The sequence below is a fragment of the Thalassophryne amazonica genome, chromosome 2 (assembly GCF_902500255.1).
Source record: "Thalassophryne amazonica chromosome 2, fThaAma1.1, whole genome shotgun sequence".
NCBI classification, from domain to species: domain Eukaryota; kingdom Metazoa; phylum Chordata; class Actinopteri; order Batrachoidiformes; family Batrachoididae; genus Thalassophryne; species Thalassophryne amazonica.
In genome coordinates, this window is record NC_047104.1 from 39,625,711 (window position 1) to 39,646,938 (window position 21,228).

Sequence of the window (21,228 nt, forward strand, 5' to 3'; positions counted from 1 at the left end):
GCGATGGTTCTCTGGCTTGAGCACCAGCCGGTGCGTAAACTTAAGTTGTCTATCAGGTAATTGGAATAATAATATTATTATGATTATTATTAATAATAATAATAATCATAATAATCATAATAATAATAATATCCTCTGTTTTGTGGGACTAAGTGCACTGCTCCAAAGAGCCGCGCAGATTTCAGTCTGAATTAATAACTTCAGAGTGAATCGCCATTTTAAATCAAATAACTCTTTCCAAACGTTACAAACAATAAACTACAACTGACTAAAACCATATTTTCTTTCTTTTCCCAAAATGAGACGTCCTGCGTTCTTTATGAATTGCATCCTGATGTGCAGCGCAGCCAGCTACAAGAGCTCAGCTCAGAGTCTATGGAATTACATTTGTGCCATTAATATCTGAAAGGAAATGCTTTTAACAAAACTACAGATTTTGTTCATTTCTATTTCTGTCCAGAGCTCAAGAATCCATCATGTACATCAAGGATCCAGTGACCATGTAAAGATTTATTGATTATTATTTATGTCCAGAGATCAAGGATCCAGTGACCAATGTCATATTTATTTACTTTAAGAATCAATAAAATGTTGTTGACATAGAAAACCAGTAAAGCCTACTTTTAGTAAACAGAAAATTCACAAGAGGTATTGATAACGTAATAGATAAAGAATTGGATCGATAAGCGGAATCGATAATGGCATCGATATCGTTAAAATCTTAATACCCAGCAAATAATCGTATCGCACCAAATGGCATCATATCGCCATCAACTACATATCAAATCACATTGAATCGGGAACAGGGGTGAATCGTATTGCGTCGTATCGTCAGTATCATTATGTATCGCTATATTTATCGTATCACTGGTAGTGTATCGAGGTACATACTGAATCATTGTCAGTGACAAGATTCACATGCCTAGTGGACACAGGTCACTTAAAACTTCTGTGGAGGTCTTACAAAAATAGGTTTTTCTCACGGTTGCTGATCCTGACAGGTAGTGTCAGGTTGATCTGAGGACAGCAGTTTTATCTGGAAAGCAAATATAAGCTGACAAATAAGGGTAGCAGCAGGCTAACACATTCCTGTGCGTGCACACCTGCTGGTTAATTCTGCAACAAGGTTTAACAGTAGAAATCCAGCCCGTGTTTATACTTCTCATCTGAAGAGTCACTTTTCTGATCGGGGTCAGATTTAGCTGTGTATCTTTTGTGGAGGTCAGGACTGAGGAGACAGTGTTCAGAGGTGATGAGAGGAGGTCCTGAACCATTTGGCTGATGCTGCTTGGATCCATCTGGAGCCTGAGACGGCCACTTGTGGAAGTCTCTGCTCGGCCGCAAGTCTAAAATAATCTCCCTCATTTGTTGGTTCTCTCTGACTGCAGCCTGCCACACAACCTCCAATTCCTCCTCCACTTCCCTGGAGCAGAAGGGAGAAAAGACGAGAAACATTTTAGCTTTCCTCATGTCCCTAACACAGTATGTCTGCCTGTCATCAAAAATAGCATTTCAGAAAGTAAGAGGTTTGGCTGACAATCTGAAGTGAGAACAAATGATGAGCAACGACACAAAATGCAGAAATTCTGTGAAACGTGTGGTGGTGAGACAGTCTTTAAATAATGATGTGATTCCCTGCATGTGACGGTCACCGTGCTGCTGCTGCTTCCTCACACGTCACCATGGGCTGAACACACGCTGAGCTACACCACAGGAGGACTCACAGGGAAATCTCCAGACATTTCTCAGCCTGTACAAATCTTGAAACATCTCTTTCAAAGTCGAATTACTCACAATGAAAATGTTCTATGGATTTGGGATAATTCAGTCTTTTCTGTGTCTTTGTTATTAGTGTGTTAGTTTTTATGGAACTTGAATATCTGTAGGGTTCAATAGGTTTGGTGGTTTAGTTTGGTGAGTTGGTTACGCTCCATTCCCAGATATACAATTTTGACCATAACTGTCCACAAATGCACCACATCAAAGTTGTCTTTAGTGGCTGTTTACTATGTCCTGATAACACAAAAGACTTCTCTACAGTAAGATTATTCCCTATTGCAGTGCAGAAGAGGAGCATGGAGTAACGAAAAAATAGTGAACAAAGATAAATCAGAAACCGACGAGAGAATACAATACAGCTATGAAAAGCAACAAAGTGAGCATGAACATAAGAACTGAAATGTGAACCACCAGATAATAAGTACAGAAGAACGACTACACAGGAAGTGATCAAAGAACAATAAGAAAATAAACACTAAAACAAAACTAAACTGGAACAGACTAAGAAACAAACAACTCTAAACAGAGACTATATGAGCACAGAAAACAAAACCCAATACTACAGCATAACTGATAATATCACAAATGAGAAGAACAAAATAAGTGATGAACTAATGATAAACAAAGAAAACACTAACTGGCTGAACAAAACAAGAATAGAACTGAACTATGGCTAAAGAATAAAAAGTAAAGAAATAAAGTGGCAAAGCAGAACAGAACAGAGAATAAATATGTGACAAAAATAAAACAACTAATAAATCAAAGCTGGGTCAGACGGTGAGTGAAAGAAAGAGCAAAAAATGGAATCAAAACCCAGATCTGGGCCGGAATCTGACACGATTGACAAATTAGATTAAAGCAGATATATGTTCAAAATTAAGTGAATTTGATTAATTATAACACTGAATTTCATAAAAACTCCAAATCTTAGTCAGGCTTAAAAATAACTTGGGTGATGAAGAACTCCCCATACTAATGCGGTGGCACAGTGTCTTAGTGGTTAGCACTGGTGCCTCACAGCAAGAAGGTTGTGGGATCACTTCCCGTCCTTTCTGTGTGGAGTTTGCATGTTCTTCCTGTGTCTGCGTGGGTTTCCTCCCGGTGCTCCCGTTTCCTCCCACAATCAAAACATGCTTATTTAGGATCTGCTCCTTTCTCTGCCCCTGACCAAAGCAGCGACTCTACATCTGGAGTTGGTCCCCGGGCGCCGGACTGTGGCAGCTCACTGGTCCTAGTGGTTGGATTGTGTCTCACTGTAATTAGGATGGGTTAAATGCAGAAGACAAATTTTGCTGTAAATATGTATAATGACAATAAAGGCACTATTCTATTCTATAAACAAAGAATGCCTGGCCAGTGCCATCATCATCTGGAGGATTGCAGGAAAGTGAGTTGTATCAGGCCTTTTTCCTCCATCCAGCATATATGATCTAATATGGAACAGTAAAGCAGATTTACTGCAAACACCAAACACCACAGTGGAGGTCTTGGTCCACTTCAGATTTAAATAGCGTGTGTCATATTCCACTAATTTTTACAGATGTCTCCTCAATCAGGTCTCTGAATGCCTATCAAGAGGTGTGTGTAGCAATTACAGATGTCACAAAGGAAGAATGTCAAAGATAAAAGCTGCTGTATGAGATGCTGACAGAGAAACATGAATGAAGCAGCCGTTATCAATTAGCCAGTCACGGTGTGACTCTGACTGAATACCAAATTAACACATCAAAGAAAATCTGAAAAGATTTTTCATGTTTCCTTTTAGAATATTACTCTATTCTGTTTTTATTTTAAATAAGATTTTTTTTAATTTGGACTGTATTCTTAATTTATCTAAATTTGTTGCTCAATTTGGACATTTTGTTGTTGTAGATCACTGTTTATGTCAATTCAGTCATAATCAATGTGATAGCAAAGAGAAATCAGTCTACAGATCTCACACTGAGGTGTAATCTACAAACTGACATCGTGTGGACAAACAAATAACTGACACATCTTGGGGGAGAGGTGATGTTCTAGTGTTGGGCTTGAGACCAGAAGATCCTTGGTTCAAATCCTAGCCTGACTGGAAAATTACTAAGGGCCCTTGGGCAAGGTCCTTAATCCCCTAGTTGTTCCCGTTTTGTAGTGAGCAGTGTTGCCACAGTTACTTTGATAAAGTAATCCAATTACTGATTACTGATTACTCCTTGAAAAAGTAACTTAGTTACTTTACTGATTACTCAATTGGAAAAGTAACTAAGTTAGATTACTAGTTACTTTTTAGTTACTTTCTCCAGCTGCTGACAGCAACCCTCTGCCACCTCAACATGACAATGATACTTGTTTTGCCAAAACTCACTTTATATTCACCCTTTCTTGACTTCAATGAAAATAAATACTTGTTTTATAAAAAGTAAAATAAAGACCTCTTTCTTGACCTCATATTTAACTGTTGACAGCACTGTAACAGTAAAACTTGCAATTTCTAACCTACACTGTTTACTTGTCAAAATTATTATTATTATTATAAGTAGTATTAGTAGTTGTACTAAAAAACGGTTTCATGTAGGGGTGTTGTGGGGGTGGGAGCACATCCTTGCCCCACGCCCCCATTCCATCTGGATTCGCCCCTGCTTTGGCGTTTGAGCACAAAGAATGGATAACATTTATTTATGCAGAAAACATGACCAGATTTACAGGTAAGAAAGTTTTATTGCGTTTTCACATCATGTGGTCCTCAGAAAGAGAGTTTAGGTGCATCTGAGTGGAAAATAGTGTTAGTTGTTGACGTGTCGCGGAGGATCAGCTGTTTTTAGCAGCAGATACGAGCGGCTCAGCTCAGAATTCTAAATAAAGGAGAAAAAAAGCATAAAAATGTCTTTGTAAAGCTCAGTGCACATGTGCTGTTGTTGCCTTTAAGGTGAGGATGAGTTGTAGGTGCTGCAAAATACCGTGGATGAAAAGCTCACAGCTCGCTTAAAGTGGGCAGTTCAGTCGAACCCCGACCTCCTGCCCACGGACCAAGTTTAATGCTGCTATCGACCCACAATGCAAAAATAATAGTAACGCACAGTGACTTGGAGAAGTAAGTTTAATCTGATTACTGATTTGGAAAGATTAATGCGTTAGATTACTCGTTACTAAAAAAAAGTGGTCAGATTAGAGTAACGCGTTACCGGCATCACTGGTAGTGAGTACGTTGTATGTCAGCACCCTGACATCAGGGTGAATGTGAGGGGTCACCAAAGCAGATCAATCGTTTCCGTCTCAGCCTGTCCTCTGTATCTTCCTCTGTCACACCAACCACCTGCATGTCCTCCCTCACCCCATTCACCCCATCAGTATTCTCAGAGCAAACATTGGATCTGTAGTGCTCCTTCTCGGCATGAAACCATATTGCTGCTCACAGATCTTCACCTGTTTTATAAGTCTAGCTTCTTCTACTAGTTCCCAAAACTTCATGCTGTGGTTAATCAACTTTATACTTCTGTAATTACTGCAGCTCTACACATCACCCTGATTCTTAAAAATAGGAACCAGCACACTTTGTCTCCACTCCTCAGGCATGCTTCCACTTTCCAAGATTTTATGAAACAATCTGGTTCGAAACTCCACTGCCATCTCTCCAAGACATTTCCATGCCTCCACTGGAATGTCATCTGGACCAACTGCCTTTCCACTCTTCATCCTCTTCATATCTGCCCTCACTTCATCCTTACTAATCCCTTGTACTTCCTGATTTACTCTCTCCACATCATCCAGCTTTTTCTCTCTCATTTTCTTCATTCATCAGCTCCTCAAAATATTTCCTCCAGTTTCTCAACACACTCTCCCCACTTGTCAGCACATTACCATCTGCATCTTTTACCACCTTAACCTGCTGCACATCCTTCCAGCTCTGTCCCATTGTCTAGCCAATCAGTACAAGTCCTTTTCTCCCTCACTATTCAACTTCTTGTACAGCTTACTAAATGCCTTTTCCTTAGTTTTTGCCACTTCTCTTTTCACCTTACGCTGCATCTCCTTGTACTCCTGTCGAATCAGACTCCTGTTTCAAATCAGTGTGTTTGAGGGCTTTAAATCCCACTGGCTGCAGCACTCGGTTCCACATCCGGTAAGATGTTTTAGCTGAAGCACAGGAGCACTTCCTCCTCAAACAATTTCACCGGGGAATGTTTCTAAATAAGGTTGTGACGACTGGACTCACACAGGGCGTTCCACTGTTTTCAGATCCCACAAGAATAGTAATGTTAATTGTTCTGACTGGTTTTCAGGCTGTGGTTAATCCCGATCTGTTTTTTAATTCCAATCAGTTTCTGCTCATAAGGTCTTTGTCAAAACAAAAATAACCCAAGCATCATAATAGTATAACATTATTTCATGGAGCTTCAGAATCATGAGACATAAATAAAAATACAAACCAACGTTTCTTTACCATGCACCCGGAAAGTATTGACAGCGCTGTACTTTTTCCATAATTTATGTTACAGCCAAAATGCCAAAATGGATGAAATTAATTTTTTTTCCTCAAAATTCTACACACAATACCCCATAATGACAATGTGAAAAAAGATTTTTTTTTTCAACTTTATAAAAAAATTAAACAAAATTAAAAACCTAAGAAACCACATTCACAACCTTTGCCATGAAGCTCATAATTGAGCTCAGGTGCATCCTGTTTCCACTGATCATCCTTCAGATGTTTATACAGCTTAATTGGAGTCCACCTGGGGTAAATTAAGTTGATCGGACATGATTTGGAAAGACACACACCTGTGTACATATAAGGTCCCACAGTTGACAGTGCATATCAGAGCACACGTCAAGCATGAAGTCGAAGAAATTGTCTGTACACCTTATTGCATGATGGATGTACCTTTCAGCATTGATGGTGCCATCATAGATGTGTAAGTTGCCCACGCCATGGGCACTGACACACCCCCATACATCACAGATGCTGGTTTTTGAACTTTGCACTGGTAACATTCTGGATGGTCTGTTTCTTCCTTTGTCCGGAGGACTACACATGCATGATTCCCAAAAACACTTTGAAATGTGGACTCATCAGACAACAGCACACTTTTCCACTTTGCGTCTGTCCATTTCAAATGAGCCTGTGCCCAGAGAAGGCAGCGACGTTTCTGGATGTTGTTGATGCATGGCTTTCGCTTTGCATGGTAGAGTTTTAACTTGCACTTGTAGATATAGCGATGAACTGTGTTATGACAATGGTTTTCTGAAGTGTTCCTGAGCCCACGCAGTAAGATCCTTTACACAGTGATGTTGGTTTTTCATGCAGTACCACCTGAGGGATCGAAGGTCATGGGCATTCAATGTTGGTTTTCGGCCTTGCCCCTTGTGTGTACAAAGTTCTCCAGACTCTCTGAATCTTCTGATTATATTATGGACTGTAGATGATGGAATCCCTAAATTACTTGCAACTGAACATTGAGAAACATTGTTCTTAAACTGTTGGACTATTTTTTCAAGCAGTTGTTCACAAAGTGGTGATCCTCACCCCATGTTTGGTTGTGAAAGGCTGAGCCTTTTGGGGATGCTCCTTTTATACCCAATCATGACACTCACCTGTTTCCAATTCGGTGTTCTTTGAGCATTCATCAACTTTCCCAGTCTTTTGTTGCCCTGTCCCAACTTTTTTTAAATGTGTTGCAGGCATCCATTTCAAAATGAGCAAATATTTACACAAAAACAATAAAGTTTATCAGTTTGAACATTAAATATCTTGTCTTTGTGGTGTATTAAATTAAATATAGGTTAAAGAGCATTTGCAAATCATTGTATTCCATTTTTAATTTACATTTTACACAACATCACAACTTCACTGGAATTGGGGTTGTATAGCCACATTGGCAGCTGTATGTGTGCGTAGCTGACAAACGTAAGTTTAATATCATAAGAGCTGTATGAACAATTGTCATGTGTTTGTCACTGTATAAGCAATGCATAGTTTGGGTTTCATACTATTTGCTCTTTGTTCTGCTGTATTTGAGACCATTTAGCAGTCAGAGCTACATGCTAATGCTAGTAATAACCAGTGCAGTGTTAGCTGTGTAGTCTTTGTTATGCTCAGGTGTGATAAGTGTTAACAGTAGTTTATTAGAATTTAGTCCTCCTATGTGAATGTTGTAGCTGTAGCTATAATGAATAATTGTATCAGAACTTAACAGAGTGTACTTCTAATTGTATTTAGGTCCCTTTTTATAGACCACATACACACTTACAGTGCAAAGGTAGAGAGCTGCTGTATGCCAATGATTAAAGGAGCCTAAAGTTATTACAGCATCCTGGCTGTGTTCCTTACCGGCACCCCTGGGCAGATATCAATACCAGAGCTACAACCTATACAGTCCTCAAGCCCAAGTTCATTGGTATGGAACAGTTCCAATCCAAACAGAGTTAAATATACTCTAGCACAGTACTAAATCAACTCTATCACAGTGTAAAATCAACTCTACCATGCCATGAATGACTCTTATTGGAGTTGAACTTGATTTGACAAGATGGTAGAGCTGATTTCACTCTATAATAGAGTGTATTTAACTCTATGTGGACTGGGACCACATGTTCTTGTGGCAAAAATTTCAAAAAACGTTTTTTCATGTTGTCATTATGGGGTGTTGTGAGTAGATTTTTGAGAGAAAAAAAATGAAGTTACTTTATTTTGAAATAAGGCTGTAACATAACAAAATGTGGAAAAGGTGAAGCAGATGTGAATACTTTCCGGATGCACTGAAATATGATGAGATTGTGCTTAAAGTAGCTGAAAAAGAACCACATTGCTACTACTACTACTACTATTAAACATCAACTAGCTATTATGGCAACAATGGTCAGTTATCATCAACCAAGTTATAATTTCAAACATGTTATAGAAAATAGCTTGCCTTTCATTTTCTTGCCCTTAAGAAGTTAGTTGTCATTGTTCACATTTTGTCATTTCACGAGGTGCTTTTATTATGACTAGTGCATTGCCTGTTTAGTGCAGCAGATAACCAAAACAATCGTTCAGTTTGTAATAAAAGCATGAAATTTGGTACACATATAGCCAAAGGCATACCGAAAAGATTTGGATATTGAGGCATTATGAATTTTCAACATGGCGCCCATGGCAGCCATTTTTCAAAATGGCCACCAGCAATGCCTTGAGTGACGGACATAATATGATATTTTAGACATATTTACCATATACTGTACTTGGTAAATGTCTATAGGATAATTGAAAAGTTGTCATTTCATATTCAAGATGGCCACCATTTCCCAAGATGGCAGCCGTCACTTGTATGACGGTCTGATATGTATGATCTCGGTGTCAAATCAGTAATGGTTTATGATGCAGAATTCAAATTCTGAACTTAAAATTGGCCAGAAGCATCCTTCTACCTCACAACTGAACATGACCACTGTTTCTCTCAAAATGGCAGCCATATGGCCCACAATAAAATGTATAATTGCATGTAAATAGAGCTATTATACATTTTATTGGAATTAAAATGTTGAACAATAAAGTAAAAATCCCCATATCTGCAAGAACTGAACCATTCAATGAATAGAAATGTAATAGAGTGGATGTCAAAGCACAGCCAGGGCACACTGGCGACACCACTGCTGTGAAACTCAGCATGGGGTTCAGTGCCAGCTAAATACACTCCTCTAGTCTTAATAATGCCATATTTTCTGTAATGTGCTGGTTGTAGTGATAGTTTAGTGGTAGTGTAGTTTAGTTTCCTAAATGCTGTCTAATGTTAGCCCCACATCTACTTAATAGTTTATTAATTTAGATGTAGTTAGATAGCCGCACCTGAATGGACAGGATGTGCCACCACGGGAGAGCTGAGCCAAGGGTAATGGGGCTTTATATGACTTTCATATTGTTACCCGGATGGTGTACAGATTGCACAGGAATGAAATGGCATTGGATGAACGATCTGGCTAGGTGTAGGGCAATTTTCTTGTCCGAACCTAGTTGTATCCCATACACACATGTTACTGTTGTCCCTGGTAGTAAACAGTGGTAAAAGGATAAACCCTCGGCCTTTACTGCAAACATATTTTTTTTTGTTGAGAAAATGTCAAAGAAATTACAACTTGTGAATTTTGATGGTCAAGGACCATCAACTTCTTGCGCAGCCAAGACTGACTGGAAGCTCTGTATTATTTGCTAAGAGCACACAACAGAGGCATTGAGATGTCCTTTGCAGTCTAAGCGAGAAGACAAGGGGAGTGGATATACTTCACTTGCAGAGCATTTATTCCAGTTCAATGAACTTGGCCAGCTCCCTACAACATTTCCTATTGGAAGACTGGATGAGGGTCATGGTATTGAAGCAGCCATGGTTGTGAACAAAGCTCAATATCATCATACATGCAGGCTGAAGTACAATGAAACCATGCTGAAAAGGGCAAAAAAGCGAGCATGCAGTGAAAGTCCTGATCAACAGTCAGAATCCAAACTCAGAAGATCCCAACCAAGTCGGACTCCTGAAATGAGACAGGACATCTGTTTCTTCTGCAGACAGCCTGCTGGCAATGAAGGCCTTCACGAGGCTGCAACATTTCAAGTAGACAATCGGATGCGTGCTGCTGCAACCCTGCTTCAAGACACAGAATTACTTGGATGACTTAGTGCTGGGGACATGGTGGCAATTGAAGCTAAGTATCACTCCAGATGCCTAGCAGGTCTCTATAATCGTGCCAGAAAGGTTAACCTGGAAGGTCTTGAAGGTAATAATTTGAAGAGGAAAGTAAGGACTTGGTTGTGCTCCACTCAGAGGAACTTGCTGGACTTTCAGCTGCTGAGGCAGTTAGAAAGGTGAAACAGACAGGAGAGCAAAAATTTGACGCTTTCACAAAACAACGCATTGTTGAGAGAATAAAACCAGTGGATGACACCATACCAAGAAATAAGCTGCAGGTGTTCGGTACTTCAACCAGAAGGACAGTATCAAAACCAAAACAGAAATTGGTTTCTCTCAAACAGGATATGGCGCTCTTTTCAAGACTATTTATTGCTTGCCAGACCAGGGATGGAAACTTAGATGAATTCTTTCGACACGAGAACCAACTGTGTCCACCAGCGATGTCTGATGGGGGAGGTCTCCACCTGGGACAGAAGAGTGATCTGCTTCCATGCCTGGAAAAAGTTCACAGTGCATACTCAGAAAGTCCAAAGGTTACCTGTACCATTGTAGATGGGGCAGCCATCATCCAGATGCTGAAACCAAGTTCAGTAAAAACCTTCAACGACTATGCCCATGTGATCTTCATTCCATATCTGACCAGAAAACTTGAAAGTGTGTCCAGGCTTGATCTGGTGTGGGACCGCTACTTGTCTGATTCTCTCAAAGCTGCTACAAGAGCAAAGCGTGGAACTGGGATTCAGAGACGTGTGGTAGGTGATGCACCCATTCCCAGGAACTGGCCAAACTTTCTCAGAGTTGACAGCAATAAGACAGAATTGTTTGCCTTTCTCTCAAAAGCTCTTCTCACATCATTACCGCAGGAGGACAGACAGCTTGTTATCACTAGTGACATAGAAGTCCTTAGCAAGCCACCACTCCCAGATAGGTCTTCGATTGCTCCTTGTTCGCATGAGGAAGCCGACAGTTGCATGTTATTACATGTAGTCCATGTAGCCAGAAATGGCCATCATAAGATCATGATTAAAACAGTAGATACTGATGTTGTGGTGCTAGCTGTGGCAGTGGCTCAAACTCTACAACCAGAAGACGAGCTTTGGTTGGCTTTCGGAACTGGAAAGAGTTTCCGATACTTAGCAGCCCATGAAATTGCAGCAGGGCTACGACCTGAGAAAGCACGTGCACTACCACTGTTCCATGCAGTGACGGGTTGCGACACTGTGTCAAGCTTTGTTGGCCATGGGAAAAAGACTGCATGGGCTGTATGGACTGTGTTTCCTGAGCTTACGTATGCCCTGTTGAAACTGTCTTCAGCCCCAACTGAGATACCACAAGAGGTAATGGCCACAATTGAGAGGTTTGTTATCCTACTCTATGACCGAACTAGCACATGCACAGAAATAGATACGGCAAGAAGGAAGTTATTCGCCAAGACGCACAATGCAGAATCAATCCCTCCGACCAAGGATGCCCTGGAAGAGCATGTCAAGAGAGCAGTATACCAAGGAGGTCACATGTGGGGTCAAGTGCTGGTGTCAACACCAGAACTACCTTCACCGTGCAAATGGGGTTGGTCAAAGACATCTGAGGGAGACTATGAACCCTTCTGGACATGCCTACCAGATGCAGGCCACTCCAGTTATGAACTTGTCTCTTGCAAATGTAAGAAGGGTTGTGTTGGGCATTGCAAGTGCAAAAAAGCTCAGTTACAATGCACTGCCCTCTGCTTCTGTGAAGGCGAGTGTGAATAGTCTTCCTTGTGATAGACCCTAGATTTGGCCTCACTTAATATATGTCTTGTGAGATAGAACAAAGCTTTTCAGAAATTCTACATTTGCTAATTCAAATTATGCATCACGAAAAATGTATAATTCGACACAGAGTTTATCCGTATCTAACCAGTCTGGAAACAATGGAGACCATTTTGAATTTTTAATGAAAATGTCTAATCCAAAAAAACACATTAGCAAGCACTTATGGTAATTAATTAATCGAATTCTGTGTACAATGTCACATTATATCCATCACTCATAAGAAAACTGTTGTTTCTGGCAGCCATTTTGAAAAATAGCTGCCATGGGCGCCATGTTGAAAATTCATGATGCCTCCATTTCCAGATCTTTTCAATATGCCTTTGGCTCTATGTGTACCAAATTTCATGCTTTTATCACAAACTGAACGATTCTTATACATATTGGAGTTAAGCTGCTGGACTAGTTGGGATCCACGGGCTCTAGATTGGGTAGTGTTTATAAAATAGGTAGCTGACATTTTTCAAGGGTGGCAATAAAATATGCAGTTACTATAATGATATTAAAAAGTGCAGGAAATTAAAATGAGAAAGTTTTGTGAATAATTGTATTTATTATTTGGCACATTTAGTCATTTAGTTGATATCATGTTTTACAACTGGCAAGGTTGAGATATTTTCTTTGTTCAGAGGTTGTCTGGTTACCAGGGACTGATTAATAGTGATATCAATGTCCACTGTTCACTGTTGTTACCTAATATCCCTAATTTCTCCAGAAATATTAGTCTTATCTACATTCCATTTTGTGGCATTCATCCTTGACCCAAAATACATAAGCAAACCAAATGCCAAATGTCAGCTCTCCCCAGTTTCTCCACGATCTACGTTACACACACACACACACACGCACACACGCACACAGAGGCCACTTGGCTTTTAATATATAGATGATTTGCTGCCTCCTGCAGGTATTGCGTGAGTCCATAATTTAATTATCAGTGTCCATTGTTCAGTGTTGTTACCTAATATCCCTAATTTCTCCAAAAATATTAGTCCTATCACTTTCCGTTTTTGCGGTATTCATCCTTGACCCAAAATACATAAGCATACCAAATGGTAAATGTCAGCTCTACCCAGTTTCTCCGTGATCGAAGTCATACACACACATGTACGCATGCATATACATACAGAGGCCACTTGGTTTTTAATATATAGATGCATTTGTACCTTGTACGTTTCTTTGTTTTACTTCCTGTTTACAGGTACTCAGGCTTCTGGTTCACATGCACGCTCATTTCCTCATTCAATGAGTCACACACTGTGTACCTGTTCATAGCCCTACACTCCAATGCCAGATTGTCTTGCTGTCTTTCCTGTATCTGATTTCCTGTTGCGGACCTATGAAGCCTCCTTGTGTTTCTTGAACCATGCTCGCCGATTATTGGACTGCTTGCCTGATATGATTGATGACCGTGTTCTGACCCTCTGCCTGTTCATGTGGTTAACCAGACTACTACTTCCCACATGGACATGGTTGACTCGTGGGCTGTCTTTCTGTTGTGCATGCACCCTCTCCATGTGCTTTCGATGAACCTGCCAGCTTGATCGCACAGGAACTGTATTATTGAACAGACATCTGCGTGTGTGTGTGTGTGTGTGTGTATGTGTATTTGCTTATAAAAAGAGCTTCAAAAAATTGTCTAAACATGTTTCTCTAAAGCTTGATCAATAAAAACTGGCCAATGAAGACAGCAGAACAGCACTGAAATCACAGTCTCAATGTTATTTTTGTCTTTAAAACTAAAGAGCAGAAACAATGTACATACTTTACATAAAATACGAAAATGTCCTAATCAGATATCTTCAATGCCTTTTGTAGACTTTACCTTCATTTAATATGGAAATAAATTTTAAAAAATGAGTATGCGTGACGAATGAACTAACGATTTCCTATTGTACAGAAAGCTAGATCGACAAATGATAGAAAAGAATTAGTACTCTGAGGAGACAACAGGTAATTACTTCTGTGCCCTGTTATTAGTCAAAACAGTGATGCATTAAAGCACCCCGTCATACGCGGGAACACGTCACCTCATACATGTCAGCAACTAAAGCAATCAGCCGCGCTGTCTGGAAATGGTTAGCTGATCATTACGGCGAAGGCTGCAATGCAGCTTCCCAGCAACAGTGGCACAGGACAAAATAACAGGATGTGCTGTATGTGTATCTAAAATAAGATGGCAGGCTGAAGAACCGTGTATTACAGACTAATCTGTGTGCAGCCTGCTGGTTTAAAGAGGATGAACAAAGCTTTACATTGTGGTTCAAAGCGGTCAGGGTAAAAGCAGCTAAATCTCAGGGTTAATCATAATGACCACTGACTTTAACTGTATTCCCTTTTGATTTTTTAAGATTTAAGTCACAAAAAGGATTTTCTTCTGCACCACAATGGCTCTGTAAAGAATTCATAATCTTATATCACCAATATGATAACAAAATAAATAAAAAATAAAATTGCCTCATTTGAAAACAATTTTGAAATGTGTCCCATGTGGCTTAAAATACAGTGACAACACACACAGAAAAGATGCAGACCCTTTTCATTTTGTTTTACTAAAAATACTTTTTAGTTAAAAAAAGTATTTTTGTCAGCACTGATGTGTTTTTCTTCTTTCTTAGCATTTACATAAAGAACTCATGATCTATGTCACCAAAATAAAAATAAAAAATTGCCTTGTATGAAAAAAAAGTTTGAATTTTGTCCCATGTGGGTTAAGTACAGTGAAAATAAACCATGACACATTTTCCATGATGTCACAGATGATTTGGGGGGTCTTAAGTTGTTGGAGGATTGAGTAGCACTGCTATGCAACAAATGTTCATGATATCATCATGGAGATGTAAAAAAAAAAAGGTAAACCTTCAATTGGGACTAACTATGCCCCCCCCCAATTCTTTTAATTAATTAATTAATTAAATTGAAGCAAAAAAAAAAAAAAAAAATCATAGCTGGTTAACATAGATGACCAGAAATCAGGATAAAAAACAGACTTATTTCACACAAACGATTTAGTGGCTATCTGCTGGACAGATAAGAAAATACAACACAACACACACAGGTCTGATGTGTCAGCTGTCAATACAAACTTTAGTTACAGGCAGTGGTGGGTACAGTTCCGATAATCTGATAACAGATAATTATCAAAGATAATGTTTTCATTATCGGATTATCTTTTTAGATAACTTTAAAAACCAATATCGGACCAATTATCTTCCGATTAAGTAAACAAAGCTGAACAGCGACAAGCATTTTTAAAATTTAAAATCAGTTCAGCACCTACCTGTTAAAAGTTTTGTAACAGATGTACAGTTTTACCCTCTGCAAACAGAAGAGCGATGCTTCTATGAAAAACATCTATCCTCTGCAGACAAAGGAGAACTGGTCACACACACAAAAAAAAATCATTTCCTTTAACATCATACTGATATACTGGCAATATCACCTAAGTCATCCAGAGGCATACATTTTTAACTTATGGTTCAAATTTGAACCAAACTAATTTTGGACAAGTTATTTAAAATTAAATTACTGTCATGTCTGAAGTTTTATAAAGTGAAACTATCAGATATATGTTTTAGTTTTAAAGTAATGTGCTCATTTTAAGGTTTTGTGAGCGCATGCTGTGCCCAGCAGTGCATTATGGGTAGGATTATGTAATCTCAGTACTTTCACAACAGGACAAATGCATTTCAGACACTCTGTTCAGGCTCCATGGACAACAGCATTAAACTCTAGTGCCTAAAACTCTCGTGAATATATTCTCTGGGTTTATAGACATTGTTATTGTATTTGCGTTTGTTAAATTCCATGCATTTTAAATGTAGCAGACACAGATTATCTGGAATTTTGTTTTGGCAAGTTTTCAAGGCCTCTACTGCCATCTACTGGCCAGTAGTGTTCATGGCAGTATTCGCCCTAAGTACTAAGCATCTTGGCACCAGTAGATGGCAGTGTTCTATTTATTTTGACCCCGGTTATATCAGATGATTGTCAAATCAACTTTTTGGCTTTGCAAATGGCTTTTTTTTTTTTTTTTTTTTTTTACAAATTAAGTTTAAAAACAAAACAAAACAACAGCAAAAAAAAAAAACAAAACATTACAAGACAGCTCTGCAGTGTTTGCACAGGCACAGTGCAAGCGGTTGGATGCTTGTAGCTCTTCAGCAGCAGGATACCCTCACGATGGCTGACCAGAATAATATCAAACAGGTTTGATTTTCATTCGACCATACAATCGGCGATCAGGAGGTGGTCGTCAGATGTTAAACGCAGCTTGTTACTCCATGTACACTACACGATGCAGGATGCATGATTAACCTGAAACTCGGTCTAAAAAATTCTTCACAAATGAAAAATCATCTGCAAAAGGGCCAAAACTCGCACAGTGTAAAGCCAACATTTATGTAGACAGTACTGAGTGCACGTTTTACAACATAATAAAACGCAAACATAATAACATAATAAAACTGAACCAATGAGTGTTTAGCAGAGGCACTTTTACCTAGAATCCTTTGCAATCTGTCTGTGTTTGTTACAAAACCTCAGAATTAGTGCATTATTCAACATTAAAAGATATATGTTATATTTTACCTTTGTACAAATGACAGAATTGACATTAATGGAGTTATTCTATCGGTTTCTGTGTAGGCTCTCAGTTGTCCAGGTGGTTTCCATAGTACAGAAGCTTGAATCTTCGACTGGACTGGGTTGCTTGATGTGAGGACGTTTCACCTCAAATCACAGAAGCTTCCTCAGCTAAAATTCTTGCTCTGGTAGTCTGACTTCTGTCTTGACTCTTGTAGAGATTATTCTATCGGTATTAATGTTATTTATAAATCAAAACCATAAGTCAGCATGACTTTATTTTTCAAGACCGCCGCCTGACTGGAGCGCTGTGATTGGCAGAGAGCTGGGCTTTATGGCTGCTCTCAGAGTGCCTCTGTGCTGGAAGCTGTGTAGTAAACAAGAGCTTCCAGCAGGAGCAGGTTGTTCAAAGACAAAAGTGTGGTCTCATTGTTTGGGTCTGTTGTCACTTTTAAATCTAGTAGAAGCCATTGCGGCGTTAAAACTCAAATTCAATTTATCAGTAGTTGCAAATGTACCAGAGACAATATTGGAATTTATCTTTGTCTGTAACGTCCGATACACTTTTGGGTGGTTTATCGTTTTATCTTTACCAAAGATAACTTTTTAGTTATCTGATTATCTGTTATCAAAGTTAATTTTTTTGGTTATCTGTGCCCAACACTGGTTACAGGTACGTACAGCATTTTACTTGGTTTGCTAAATTCAGTCAGTAGGGACACCAACATTTTATCATGGCTTTATTAGATGTATTTTCCAAGTTGTAAGTTAGAAATTCCAAGTTCCCATTTTCCATCAAATATAGCTTGAACTTTGCGAATCCCCTACAGAATACTTCACCAACAATTAAATTAGCTGTAATTTTGCAATATATCACAAAAATAAAGCTACTCTGTAATAACTAGTTTTCAACATAAAGTCAATTTGGTCATTTGGAACAAGAATACACCTTTTAACAAATAGTTGTGAGGAGTTAAATTAAAAGAATGTTGTGTCATTTAATGGAACAACATAAACCAATGAGGAAAACAAATCTACTGTAATTTTATTAGGCTGAATGCTCATGAATTGCTGGACACAAATGCACAGCTCGAAACAGCTCTGGTTGTAAAAAAGGCTTTACTTGAGTGGATAGCAATGGTCAGTACATGAGTAGGCAGTCAAGAAAAAGCAGCAGTACAAAAATCATCAGGCAATCAGTGTGGTTGAGGCAACAGGCTGGAGGTCAAGAACACACAATGAGGCAGGCAGGACTATGGAACGCAGGTACAGAGCTGGAATGAAGGCACAAGGCACGGCAAACTGGCAACTAGCAAACACACACAGTGAGCTTATATAACCCCAGGTGATAATCAGCAAATGAGGAAAAGGTGTGCATGGAAAGCACCAGAACAAGGGTGTGGCCAAAGAGAGAGAGAAACACCCATCACCAAGAGAGACAGTGACAGACAGACCCAAGCAGAAAAACCCAGCAAGAGAAAGAACACACAGAAAAACAAGCACAGCAAAACAGAAAAGTAACAAAACAAACCAAAGAAAATCAAACAGAAAACCAGACAAATATTCAAACCCTGCCAAATTTGTGTATATCGATATACAATCCCTAAATGTGGCTTTGATGGCAGTGCTAGCCTCTACAATTAGCCAGGCACATTATTTTTGTAATTTCTAGGTCCATCTTGAACAATACTATTTCTTCTATGGAACAATGAAAACTGTATTGTAATGATGAGAAAACATCCAAACTTGTCCATCAGTGTTCTCATGTAATATGACCCTTTGAGTGAGGACAGGCTGTTTTGTTGCTTCCCCATCAGAAAGAGTCAACCTCAGCGTTCCAGAAACCAGTACACAGCCCATCGCAAGTGTCCCTGCTATTTATTGCTATTGTTATCACTTTCACACTGAGCACCCAAACAGAGCTGCGTTCAATTGTGCACCCATGGGTGTGCTGGTCTTAAAATGAGGTGAGGACCAGTGTAGTGTTGGAACTATTGGGAGGTAGTAATAAGCCATTCTGCTACAGTCCATCAAACATGTAGTCTAAAGTTGAGAACAGTGCATTTCTGATAATTATATGGCACAACATTCAGATACGCATGACACTGCTTTGCTCACAATGAGCACAAATTTAATAAAACAAAAGTAAACACTGACTCATTATAGAACACTTTATCTTAGTGCTTCACTTCTTCCCCTTTAGAGAGCTTTGTTGGCCATTCTCCACTCTTGCTTTTTGAAATGTTGGGTGCAGATCCACTAATTCAAAAGAAAACCTCTCAATTGAATCTACTGTCTCCATAGCGCTCTCTGGCTCTTAAAAGAGAAGACAGAGAACAATCCCATTGGTTTATTTAGTGTTATGCCAAAATACACCCATGGAAAATTAATAGAACAAATACAACCCATTTGTGCCCTAATTTGCACTTATTTTATGCTCCCTGTCAATATAAAAGTGGAGATAGGCCACAAGCCAAATATACATGCGATATGCACTTTACACTGTGCACCACAAAATCAACCCAACAAAGCTTTTCCAGACGAGTTTAGCAGTGATCAGATGTGCTCACTTGATAGATCCTTGTCATTTGATTAGTGGATTCTATGTCACTTGGTATTCATTATTTATCCAATTGCATTTGTGACATCACTAGTGTGCATCTTTCTCCCATCTGTTTTGTGCACCTCTTTAATTTTGATATCAATAAAACAAATAAATGGTTTCTGTTATTTTATTTTTTTGGTTATCTTTTGGCTCACTGAAAGATGGAACATGCCATTCAACTCGGCTTATTACTCATCGAATGGCATATTCCTTCTTTCAACTCATGCAAACAGTCTTACCACTGCAGTCATAAACATTCATGAGCGCATTGCCCGTGGGGATCCACGGGTTCTAGATTGGGTAGTGTTTATAAAGTAGGTAGGTGACATTATTCAAGGATGATAATAAATTATGCAGTTTCTATAATGAGTTGGAATGGTGAGTGAGTCCAGAATTGTTTTACAACCTTAGGGCCCGGTCCCACTGGTGTTTAGGAGGATTTGCGTATGGATTACGCACAAAATTGGCTCATATTCGCTTAACATCCGCAATATGCGTGAAACATGCTTGTATGAGTCGGCCGACACCCGCACACGTCTGCAATTATCCGCAGAGGCACGTTTCTCCGTTACCAGGATTTTTGAGCTGCACAAAATTTTGGCTGCGGATGACATCCGCCTTACATACTCAATACTTACACAATACATAATCTATGCGCTGTATATTCGCCATCATCTGCTGATATCCGCAACTGACAGGGTTTTACGGCTTGGCAGCGGACTGGGACAGTGTGTAAAACTCATATTTTGCGTGCCCATCATGTCCACATCACAAACTAAAATAAGTTGTAGCGACTGCATACAGATTGGCCACGAATAAAATGTTTTTATTACGTCTGCTTTGCATCTGATTTGCGGCGGATGCAAATCAGATGCGCTGTGTTCACAACTGGACGCCGTTCTTTGTTCTACCAGCTGCCACGCGCTCTGCGCTGGATGCTGCGTATATAAAATAATTATTTTGTGGCAGATTAATCATTTTATTCTGCAAACTGCCTGTTGAAAATGGCTCTAATCACATCCTGAATCACAGAGGAAGCTGCAGCTGGGCCGTTCGAGGGTGCGTGCTCCAGCTGCAGAAAGCATTTTGAGCCGTCTAAAAAGGAAGCTGCAGCTGGGCCGTTCGAGGGCGCGTGCTCCAGCTGCAGAAAGCATTTTGAGCCGTCTAAAAAGGTAATTATTTGACTTGTTTACATTGTCAAGGCTTGATAAAACAGTGGCGTGTTTTTTCCTTCTTGTCTGCAGCTGTTATAGTATTTATTCCTATGTTTACAACAGATTTAACTTCTTGTTATAATCATTCAGACGAGCTGTGCTTTGATGCGATCCGCTGACATCACCACTTGCCCTGTTCACTGCTTCTTTACTCCAATCAACTTGTCCAAGTCCAGCAAATGCTCCAGAGGCTGTATTGTTGGTGTGAATAGTGATGCCGACGGCCCGAGTGTGCTTCATTTATGACCACAATGCAGATGCCGTGCATGTGCAACACATGCGTGATGCATCATAATATACCAGTAATACTGCCGTGATAATCGCAATGCGTCTGATCCATTTCCTCACTACACGCGTTATACAACTGTGATTGTTCATCATATATTCGCTACATATTATTAATATATCCATAATTCATACTGGGACATTTGTCATTTTTGGCCATTTTTGTTGCTGACGACAATGAACGCCCGTACTTTGTGTACTCAATTCATGCGCAATTAATCCTCTCTCCAGTGGGACAGGGCCCTTAGACCTTAGTCATCAACAGTTTTTAGGGGAAGAACTCAACCCTTTTGTGTCCTGTTAATTATGCA

General features: G+C 39.5%; 1 protein-coding gene across 3 annotated transcripts in view; it reads right to left on the reverse strand.

The window, feature by feature from the left end:
• Window positions 1-586: 586 nt before the first annotated feature.
• The window catches only part of cep89 (centrosomal protein 89), a 331,169-nt gene continuing 310,527 nt past the window's right edge, over window positions 587-21,228 (reverse strand). For all 3 annotated transcript variants that reach the window (XM_034185204.1, XM_034185196.1, XM_034185210.1), the window contains exon 17: window positions 587-1,423. In XM_034185204.1, coding sequence (XP_034041095.1) covers window positions 1,129-1,423 — 295 coding nt within the window. In that variant the 3' untranslated portion in view covers window positions 587-1,128. The remainder of the gene's footprint in view (window positions 1,424-21,228) is intronic.